The sequence below is a fragment of the Arctopsyche grandis genome, chromosome 6 (assembly GCF_051622035.1).
Source record: "Arctopsyche grandis isolate Sample6627 chromosome 6, ASM5162203v2, whole genome shotgun sequence".
Lineage (NCBI taxonomy): Eukaryota > Metazoa > Arthropoda > Insecta > Trichoptera > Hydropsychidae > Arctopsyche > Arctopsyche grandis.
In genome coordinates, this window is record NC_135360.1 from 3,991,200 (window position 1) to 4,003,424 (window position 12,225).

At 33.5% G+C, this 12,225-nt stretch overlaps 2 protein-coding genes across 3 annotated transcripts in view; both read left to right on the forward strand.

Annotated features, from left to right (window-relative positions):
- LOC143913612 (uncharacterized) overlaps positions 1 to 12,225 on the forward strand; it is a 374,023-nt gene that overhangs the window by 33,307 nt on the left and 328,491 nt on the right. The window lies entirely within an intron of this gene.
- On the forward strand, positions 951 to 9,250 carry LOC143913840 (serine protease inhibitor 3/4-like). Its single transcript, XM_077433856.1, has 7 exons — positions 951 to 959; positions 1,539 to 1,637; positions 1,740 to 1,880; positions 2,218 to 2,424; positions 2,497 to 2,641; positions 8,887 to 9,075; positions 9,222 to 9,250. Exons 1-7 carry the CDS (start codon positions 951 to 953, stop codon positions 9,248 to 9,250), a joined length of 819 nt encoding a protein of 272 aa, XP_077289982.1.

A 12,225-nucleotide genomic window follows, 5' to 3' on the forward strand; every position in this document is an offset into this window, starting at 1 on the left:
AGCAAGCTTTAAGAATAGTTGCATTCGGTTGAATAAATAAAATGAAGAGTTAAAAGATTTAATATCATTAAAACAAATTGATTTAGTATAGTACGGAAGGGATATAATTAGTCGCATTAGCGTCGAGATTGTTTTGTTCTGCGATATTTATTGTTCATTTATGTGTTTCGAATTTGATTCGATCAGTCGATTATTCGACTATGAATACTAAAATTTCAAGAGGAAAGAGAAAAAAGTGAGATCTATTTAAAGAAAAAAAAAATGAGAATCACTGCAGATTTAATATATGTAAATCGTTCATTGACAACATCACTAAAAATCAATTAGAAGAAAATTACGATTTTCAGAAAATAACGCTTCCCCCATTCAAAAATCCATTGTGAGCGCGGCGCGCTTTGTATGGGGACTTTGACTTTTCATGTATCATTAAAAACTATTCTCATCGACCCAAATAAATTTCAGTAGGTAATTAGTGACCGTTTATTTTAGGTTGAATAATAAAAAAAATCTATAAACTATTCTATAAAAAGAGATATATGAAGAAAAACTACTTTTTCGAAATTTCTAATACAAAACGGTCGCTTTGAAAACTTATTTTTTGGCTCTATTTAGAAAGCTAGAGTACAAAAAAAAGGTTGGGCGAACCTTTTACAATAATTGAACAATAAACGGCGCGCTGTGGATCCGGCCACTACTGATTTTGGTCAGAATTTGTAAACCGTACGTAGTATTTTTTTTTTAAACAATATTTCATAATTTTATTTTGACCTTTTAAATTGTTTTAATCTTTTTGATATTTATTGTGTATAATGCTGATAGAGATTTTAAGTATTAAAAAAAATTTGAACAAAATCCGACAACCGAAAGTAGAACTTTTGTCTTGTGCAAATTTCCATACATTTGCGCTCAATTTGTGTCGAAAATGCTGTCATAGCTATTAGTATTTCATAATGCTGCCGGTGTGTGTGAATATGTCTGTACGGTTCAATATCGAATTTTGTTTTGTCACCTTCTTATATTTCTCAAATACATAGAGAAAGTCATGGGTTGGTCACACCCGAATTTTTATTCATATAACAAGGTATTTTAAATACATACTAGTGTATAAAAAAATGTTACAAAAGTTATACGATTTTTTTACATATTGAATAAGAAAAAATGAGGGAGCTTTTTCGGCAACAGGCTGCACAAAATTGAGAAAAACTGATTTAGTTCAATACCAATGTACATATGTGTATATACCATTGCTTGATGGATTTTTATTAGTTGTAAACAGAATGTCAACTAATTACATCATTATGAAGAAAATATCCAACTTCTGTAATGATACAAATATTTAAATTCTAAATTCTGTAACAATATAAATATTCACAAAATTGATGTTCAAAACATCGATTTCTCCAACAGTGAACGAGCTGTCAGAATTATTAATGAATGGGTAAATTTTGTCGACATGTTTTTTTTTTAATTTTCAAATGCAGAATCAATTTAGTTATATTTTCTATATATTGTATTTCATTGCTTGCTTTTATTGAAAGGTTAAAAATAAGACTAATAATATAATTGAGGATATCGTATCTTCAGACGCATTGAATTCAGACACTCGCGTGGTTTTGTTGAATGCAATTTACTTCCAGGTATTAAGAATATATTTTAATTTATTTACAAAACATAACTGACTTATCTACATGTGTATGTATGTATGTATGTGGGTGAATAATCTTTCGATTAATTTTTAGGGTAATTGGAGACACCCATTCGATAAAATCCTCACAAGAAAAAGGAAATTCAATAAAAATAAAATTGAACAGATTGATGTTGATATGATTTTTCAATCTGGCCCTTTTCCATACGCCAATCTTCCGGAATGGGACGCTGATGTAATAATTGAGATTATTTATACTCAGTAGTGTCACCCTAATTATTTCCATGGGTTTTCGGAAACCCGTTGTTAAAAATCAAAAGTTTTCGGAAACCCGTTATAAATTCATTCATATAAATTCAAATCGTCTAAAAATTCATATAATTTTTGTCAAAAATTATACAAATATTGAAAATTCAATGAACTTTCATGTAATATTAGTGCCTTGGCCGGAAAAAAAATATATTTTTAAAATAATTTTAACAAAATTGGGGTGACACCACTGTTTATACTATGCACCATTTAATATTAATTTTAAAACAGTGGCATTATTTCCCATTTTTATTGAACTTCAGATTTTGTCGATACCTTATGAAGACATGGATACATATTTAACAATAATTGTACCTAAAAAAATTGATGGCCTCGCAGCCTTAGAAGCGAAGATTGACGGTGCCAACATTACTGATGTTTTACAAAGGATGAAAATATATGAAATCGATGTCAAAATTCTGAAATTCAAGATTGAAACGACCATTGATCTGTCAAATATTTTACCCGAGGTACATACGTTCATTTCATAATGATCACTTGATTTATCGTCATTGGTATGTAGTAAGACTTTATTATTTTAGCTCGGAATAAAATTGCTTTTCGACGCACAAAAGGCAGGTTTACACAATTTAATGAAAAACCACGAGCAAACATTCGTATCAGATGCTAAACAAAAAGCTTTTATCGTGGTTGATGAACAAGGTACCAAAGCAGCTGCCGTCTCAGGTACATAAATACATATGTACAGTGGCGGACTGGGACTGAAATTGGTGCATGCCAGGAGTCAAAGGGGGCCCACCCAGGGTTAAAAAAATTTGTCCCCCCCCCCATATAAAAAAAAATTATTGCTTCCATCACACTAAAAATCAAAGGTAAAAAATAAATAAAATTTTCAAAAATGGGAATAAACAAATTTAGGTACAAGAAAAATGGCAAAAGCAAAATAGATTCACAAATTACATTGTATATTTCGTTTTAACCCTTGTCCTAGGTAAATAGAATGCGGCATAAAAGTGGCTTTTACTTTCGGTAGAAAACAATCAGGGACGTCATTTAAGCTTTTTCTTGGGGGGGGGGGCAGGCAAAGATTGGTCAAATTGAATTTTTTTTCAAAAAATCTTTTTTATATCGGAATAAAAATGGAAAATATTCTTTGCATACACCTTATTGAGTTTTAAAATATGAAAAAATAAGCTTATTTTTGAAAAAATAATTATAAAAAAATATTATGTAAAAAGCGAAAAAAGCGCCACAGGCGAAAATTTTTTTCCAAAAATCTTCATATGGTCAACAAAAATCGACCATCAAACTGAGGCACTAAAAAATTATAAATTTACTTAATTTCTACCGACTGTCTTTTCACTTTATCTATGTACATACATATTTACGTAATAACAATGGATAAAGTTTTGTGATCATGCGTAAATTCGAATCGATCACTCATCGCGTTTACATAATATAGAAAAATGTGTACGGCTCTGTGTGTCTGAGTGTGTTTCTGTGTGTCTTTTTATTATTTTTATTATTTTATAAATGTGTATGTATATATAAAATTATTTTTATCTCAACCAGAAGTAGTACTTTTTCCCTATAAGATCGAGGTACTTTTATTTTTTCTCGGAAACTTTTCGACGTATTGAACTGACATTTCATATATATAATTATAAACCTAATGCCAAGTTATATATAAAATTTCGTGAACACCCGTTAACCGAAAGTGACAGTTTACTCCTGTTGGCAGTTTACCGGATTTTTCTTCCACTATTTTAATCGAGCCTTTAAATATGTCTGCTCTTCACGATTTTATGTATAATTCCTTGTATCAATGAGATGTAAATATAATAAAAAAATCATCAAATTTAATTAACCAGAAGTGGGATTTTTTCCTCTTAAAAAAGGAAAAAATATTTTACCACACCCCTGAACGTATCAAGCTGAAAATTTATATTTGTATTCTTTATGTACTAAATTTGATAAGGTTTTGGTCAGAAAGCAATTTTATTAAATAACTAAAACTTTTTTGGACCGACTTCGTTACACATGAAGTTTAAACCCATCTCATTCGTTGTTTTGTGAGAGAATGGACGTCTGCAAATACATAAAATAAAAATACGAGAAATAAAATCATTTGTGATTGAACCGATTCAGTAAAATATTAATTTAAAACCTTTCTTGAAAACAAAAAATATACGAACTTTCGGAAAAATAAACGTTACACATCTGTTTTTGAGACAAAATAAAGTAAAGGGGACCTTTCTAACGATTCGCTCCATAGGATGAACAATTTCTAAGAATTTTACCCAAGGCATACCACTTAAAAACCAAAAAAGCACATAGCAGCGATTATTTTATTAAAACCACATAGCCGCGATTATTTTATTACCCAAAAGTAACATACATAAGAAATAAACGTAGCATTCATAGATCCATAGTATCTCATTAATCATTAAATTCATAATATTTTCTAAATTCACACTATTCCTTAATGCTTCCTATGCTTCCCCCCCAAATTACGTCCCTGAAAAAAATGCATAATATTTTCAATTAATGTTAATCGAAAATCGGGATTTTGGGGAGGGGGCCCCTATCCTATATTTCTATATACATGGATGTGTCTAGATAAGGAATAGATTTTATATTTGGAAACTGTTTAAAATTGTGTATTTAAATCTTACTATATCGTCGAAGTTTAATCAAATGTTATTTTGAAAGTATGAAGTAAATTTAAATCGCTGGTTGATGATGAATCGTCCTATCAAAATTGTTTAAAGCAATTCAGTTTATATTATTCACGGAAATTTATTTATTCCCATTTTTATTTCAGTAGGTAGTTGTTACATAGGTATTGGTATATTCTAAGCCCGCTTTAAAGGTCACGGAATTTGACCCTTAAAGCCCTCAACATGAGGCCACCAGCCCCCCGACGAATACAGTCCAAGAGACCCTTTCGTCGGAGAACGAGACGGTTGTTCATGAATATCGCACAAGAACAACCACACATCACTGGTATATACATAATATTGAGGTTAGAAATGGCCCGGCAAAAGGGCCCACGCAAATGTTACATTTCGAGCGTAATAAAAAAAGTTAACCGATCCTTGGGCTGTTAAAGCAGGTTATTAAATATAGGTTATTAAATTATTAGTTGTTTGTGTATATCGTAAGAAATTTGTTTTGTTGAAATACCCAAACTTTAGGTCCCAAAGTGCAATATCCCATAAATTTTTACACACGTGAAATAGTTAAAAAGTTAAGTTTAATTTTACTGAGGGCCCATATTTTCTAACAGATAGTGGGGCCCACATGCCATCGGGCATGTTCGCTTGTATGGCCAGTCCGCCACTGCATATGTACTTGTATATTGATGATTTCAAAGACAAAGTTTTGCATGAAAGCAAAATTCAAGACATTCAAATATTATTTTCATTTCAGTTATGAAAGCTGTTTTTCTCTCATTGTCGCCGAGTTTCAAAGCTGATCGACCGTTCTTCTATATGTTGATAAACAAAAATGATATAATTTTCTGTGGAAAATATATAGGGGCTTAAATTAAATTTTCTTGATCGATAAATATAACTGCTTTAACCCTTTGGCTGCTACGAGGTTTTTCAATGTCCAAGCGAAAAATGCTAACATTTGTAATTACTTTATAAAAAAATAAATATAATATATTTTTTTACATACTTGCTTCGCCGAACGCGCGTAATTTTTTTAATACTTTAAATACATTTTTAAGAAGCAGTTGTGGACTCGCGCTCTCTCTTTCTGTCTTGCTTTTACATGCGTGCGTGCGAAAGAGATACCTACATATATACACTAAATAAGTTTTGACGATTGTTTCCGACGCATTATTTTTTTCAATAATCTATTTTTAGACATCGATGTATTTGTCGTTGTTAAAACATGCGATACATTTGAAACAGGTAGCGGTCTTTCTCTCTTTCTTTCTTGGTTTTAATTGTGTATGTGTGAGCGAGACACACAAGGATGCGAAGTTTCTAATAATCAAATAATTTTTCAACATGTATCATAAACATTTTGTATGCATTTCAGTTGCATTTGATTGATTGCACGAATTCGTGACGTCTCGTGACCTATATAATTGAAAGCGGATTTCTATTGTTTTTTGCCATTTATTTTAACTCTGCAAAATGATATCGGACAGTGAAAGTGACGAAAGCGAAATAATAGCTCCTCGCCGAGGAACTCGACAAATCAGCAGCTCTACTGATTCTGAAAATGAATTTATCGACAATAATCAATTCCCAAGTAATAACTCCTTATATGACTTTGACAACGAACCCGAAATTTACTTTGATGATGAACCCGAAATTGAAGAGCTTTTAAAAAATTGATAAATATTTATAAAGCTTGATTGAAAAATAAATATAAATACGTATATAAAAAAAATGTTTCGTGCCACTGATGCGCTGGCAAAGAAAGTTATGAAATACGACAATTAATGACGTCAACAACGATCGTCCTAGCAATCTTCGCCGATTTCAAAACAACGATTTATCGTTGTTGTAGCAGTCAAAGGGTTAAAATGAATATGCATACATACTATGTACTTCAAATTAAAATGTCTCGTATTTACAATACATATGTATGTACATATATTATTAAATGTGTCTATTTATTTACAATTTACACTTCCACCGCACGCCACATACCGTAATAATATTAATTAAAAAATATAATAAAAAGGAGTTTGAGTCTTGAGTCTTTGATATTTTACGACTCGCACTCCACATTCCTGGTATACTATATATAAAAACAATGTGTCGGTAAATATGTATATAAATATGTGACGGACAACGGGCGCAGTATGAGGAACCAATTATTTTTTTATATTTTTCTTTTTTTCATTTCGGGGCTGGGGGCGAAGGCCCCGGGGTGTTGGAGACGCTGGGGGCGCCGCACCACAATTTCACTTGCAGGCTAAATTAAAAGTAGAATTGCAGTGAAAACTCTTTTACCATTTGCATCAATTTACCTTTGCGAGACTGGTTTCTCAACCATGAGTATAATTAAAACAAAGCATCGTAATAGTGTGGATATTTATGATTAGTGCTTCCAATCCCGGAAGATTACTTCAGCACCGGGATTGCGGTACTAGGAATTTCCAGTCCCGGGATCCCGGTGCTAGCACCGGGAATCAAATGTATAACAAAAAAAGGAAAAAAAATGTTCAATTGCATATTTTCATATTTCAAAACCGTTCAATTGCATTTTGCAAACTCTCCCAATGTTTCACGCAAAAAATACTCCTCATATTGGCGTTCTTGTTTTGAGAGTTTGACTACATTCTTTAAATTTTAGGTTCGCATCCATTTCTAGATTTCTAAGAGTAAATAAAAGACATCCTTTAATGTAATCAAATAAAGTAAAAAAAACATCACTTTGATTCATTGATTCGTTTTTTACAAATAGTTTGTACCATCTAGTAATTATTCATCGACACAAAAGAGTGTGGATAAGAACCCAAATATTGTCAGATGAAAAAATCGAAAGCAAGCTGAAAAGAGGCTAGTAAAAAAAGAGATTTACTAAGTTTCAGTTCGATAGGACGAACGGTGTTCAAAAAATCCCCAAAATACACTGACGTACAGACACACATACGGACACTCGCACAGACACACGTGAAAACGTGATCAGTGATCGATTCTGAGTTCGAATCAGTCAAAATATGCTACAAATATCATTGCAGTTGAGCACAAAATCTGCGACACAATACAGGCCATTGATATCATTTCACGGGAAGCCGGCGTTAAAACAGGTCAAATAAGACAAATGGACTATGACTGTCATTGCTCATCCCACCATTTTTCATTATATAATGTTGTTTTATGTTTTTTCTTTATTATTTTTGTAAAAATTATATTTTTTGATCCATTGCGTGTGGCATTGTCTTCGATTAAACCACGACTGGATAAGTTATCTAATAACAAACAAGCTCATATGTATGTCTTATTAGTTTTTTTTTTGTATTTCCATTTTTTATCTTTGTATAAGTATATATTATACATATTGTACTTCTTTGAATTCAATAAAATAAATTTTACTACTTAGATTTTATTTTATTTTTACAAACCTCCTTTACGATTCACTTACGATTACAATTCAGGAAAAAATTTGCCTTTTATCCGATCGTTTTCATACTTTGCCATATTGCTCATTTTGGTCATCAATATAAGTAAATGGATCCTCCACCATTACGATAGAGATAAAATATCGTTTAAGACGCGTTTGAAGTTTGCAAATTTGAAATCTGGGTGACGTCTGTGTAGTCTTCAGTTTTATACATAGATGGCGGTAGTAAAATAAAATTATTGGTATTTTTATTCAAAACAGTGATTTATATATCTTAATATTATATACAAAACTAAAAAAGAGGTTTGTTTTAAAAAACTTTTTTGTATCTACATATTCTAATTTAATTTGTTTACAAGTTTTCAACCATATACATATATAACCTTTTTATTTTATAATACGATGCTGGTCCGTGAGAAATACTGAAAAATATATAATGGTCTGCCAGCTGAAAAAGTTTGAGTAGCACTGTTCTAGGAAATAATAGAAAAAAATTCAAATTTATTTTAAAAATGCGTATATCATGAAACAAAAATGTTTTCTCTTTTTAAATAAACATTTTATGGTTGGTAGTCGGTATCAAATTGCAACTAATATGCAAAAACAGGGGGACACGTGCATAATTTTTTTTATATCTTCGACAAAATTCTTCCAGATTTTCAATGCAGTTTGTTGTTGAACGCTCAAAGAATTAGATGTTTTACCCAATTGACTTCCAAATAAATTTTTCCGTGGTAGAATTATAATATCACTATAATCAGTCGGTTCTTTTTCTTTCGTAATAAAGTGAATTATTTATATTTTCACCATTTGAAGATAGACCTTTGACAAAATAAGAGTGGCTATTTCAAAATTTCCTTTGTTTACCCTACAGGAAGTGCAAGAAGTCCGCGACCTTGGGATCCTAATTGATAAGCGACTTTCCTTTGTTTCTCACATGGATCATGTTATTAGGAAATCCCTTCAAATGCTGGGTTTTCTTAAACGTAATACCACCGAATTGCGCTCAGTTGAAACAAAAATTATACTATTCAATGCGTTAGTGCGAAGTCACATCGAGTATGCTAGTATAGTTTGGAACCCATTCTATAGCCGTCATTCACAGCGCATTGAATCAATTCAACGCTCGTTTACGAAACACTTAGCATTTACTTCTCCTGAAATATCACACAGATGTCCCTATGACCAACGTTTAAAATTTTTTTAAATGCAGTCCCTAAAATCGCGCCGTACCTTGCTTAATTGAAATTTCCCCCACAAAGCAATTAATAACGAAATTGATATTACTGACATCCTAAATTATATATCGCTTTCTATACCCTTTAGATACCCTAGATTCCCCTTAACTAAAACCATCCATATCCCTGTCTGTAACATTAATCTCGGATTAAATGCACCTATTGCAAGATTATGTAGAATCTACTATAATTAAGTAAACTCTGAACGATGTAATATAGATATTTTTAATGATTCTGTAGGCACATAGTACAACAAACAATGATCTCACCAGGCCGCTGCGACACATATCCTGAAAATCGTTTACTCGTGGCAATCATTTACACGTGTTCGTGGAAACAAAGAAAAAGCATTCATGTGTGGCGCTTGAACCTATAAAACACGCGCCTCGAAAATAGTTCGACACGTGCTTCGTATACACGTGTCTTGAAAACAAAGGAAACGTATGACCCCATTCTCTTACGGACATCATCCTGGCTTTGACCCCAAAGCTATAAAACTCTCGCCCGGAGAACACGTGCCCTGGAGAACAAAGAGATCTTTTGCACACGCCACGCTTAGAACTTCCATATATAAAGCAACGCAGCAACCTCCACCGGCAGAGTGAGCCTCTAGAGTTCAACTAGATCACATCTTCGAAGAAACCTCTTCGTACATACAATAACCATTGTACCCATTGAACAAAAATAAACGATCCTCTTTCAAACTACACAACACGTGTTTCGTTAGACCGGGAAACGGTCAACATACCTTCCCTGTCTTACACTGATGACCGCCGACTACTAAATTGGCGATCTTACAATTCCATTATGATGTTTAGGAAGACATTAATATTATTATTATTAGAGCTAGGATAGTCACAGTGCTATCCATTGTTCCATTGTTGTAAATCCTTTGTAAAAAAGGTTCGGCAAACCTAAACAACAATGCATTTACAACCTTTGAACAATACGCGGCACCTTCTGGGTCCGGTGACTAATTAATTATTATTATTATTGTAATCGACAAATATGTCTTGGGCCCGTTGATTTCAACGGGTGGTTTCGAAAAGGAATTGAAACTCGAATAAAAATAAAGTTAAAGATATTGAATCAACTGGTTTCGGAAAGAAATTGATGCACGAATTAGAAATTACGAAGTGATTACGAATTACGTTTTGTGCATCGCCGACAACCGACGCCTTTGCCCCCAGCGCCCCCGATGCCTCCGGCACCCCGGGGCCATCGCCCCCGGCGCCCTCAGTGCCGTCGACGCCTCCGGCGCCCCCAGCACCCCCGATGCCTTTGGCACCCCGGGGCCTTCGCCCCTGGCACCGCCGACGCCTCTGGCGCCCCCAGCGTCCCAGATGCCTCCGGCACTTCGGGGACCCCGTTGCCTTTGGCACCACGGGGCCTTCGCCCCCGGCGCCTCCAGCGCCTCTGACGCCCCGGGGCCTTCGCCCTCAGCCCCGAAGAATGAAAAAATGAAAAAAACTGAAAAGAAATGAAAAAAATGAAGAAAAAAAATATGAAAAAAAAAAAAAAAAAATGAAAAAAAAAAAAAAAATATATATATATATATATATATATATATATATAGGAAGTCCGCTGGGTAGTAGGGAGGATTGCAGGAGAAAGAGACAAGTAAGAGCGATCTCAATTCAATCTTATATGTTTATTTAGAACAATAGGTAATCGATGCGCGTACGCAACCGGCGCGTCAAGGCGCGATGTCTACTACTACTGTCGCTACCGGACAAGGTTCGGTAGTACCAACCTTAACATTAATACATACAGTGCATAATACCAACTGTTCGGCATGAGCCACATAATTATAATCATTTTATATTAATATCCTACATATATATATATATATATATATATATATATATATATATATATATATATATATATATATATATATATATATATATATATATATATATATATATATATATATATATATAATTTCACATTCACAATTTCATTTCACATTCACGCATTCGGCAAGAGAATTGCCGAATGCGTGAAAAATGCAAGCACGTTGCCCAGTTCACGGATTCGGCAAATTCTTTAGCGAATGCGTGAACTGGACAGCGTGTAATATTATATTATAACCATGTGTCAAAGTGACAGCTGAATGAGGATGTTTAATTTAGTTTAATTTACATATTATTATGTATAAATATGACTACATACATATGTTTCGATCATCTCATATGACTTTTACATAAATTGATGCTATTTTTATACATTTTGATCAATATTTTAACAGTCGGAATTTCATACCTTTTGAAGAATCAGTATTATATTATAAACATTTAATTTCATTACACAAAGACCAAATGTATAAAAATGCGAACGACTAAGAAATCACCGGGTGTGAAACGCTTAATCTAACTGCATATATCTCTCCAGAGTCCGGAGATGTATTTGTCCGAAGGACCAAAACAGCCCTGTGTGTATTTTAACAAGCTCAAATTCATACCAAACATTTCATTTGGTATGATTATATCTGTAGAGATATAGCACGACTTGTGATATCACCTATTTCCCTCATCGAATTTAATCTGTACAAATGACATCATCGCGTCCTCTTCTCGTACACGAAAGTTAGCCGTGGCCGAAATACTTCGTCCAGCTTACTCATAAAGGCGATTCGACTCGCTCCAGATACGCAATCACGAGTACACGGGAAATCCCAAGGAGCTACGCAACTACGCATCAAACATCGAACACAAAGGAAGACCTCGACCCCGTCGGAATCTTCCAGAACGTGATCTCACCAGCCCAGCTACGCGTTGCTCAAGCAACACCTTTATAAACCAGTGCATCGTCCCCAGATGCCAGTGAGCTTCAGGAACTCGACCTAGCTCGTTCCAGTGAATCCTTTACCTACTTCGCTGTACATACTGTAGGAATTTATGTGCTTGTTTTATAAAGTTTTATTGTTTGCCTATGGTTGTACAAAGGTGTTATATTTGTGGGCAAAAGTATGTCGTT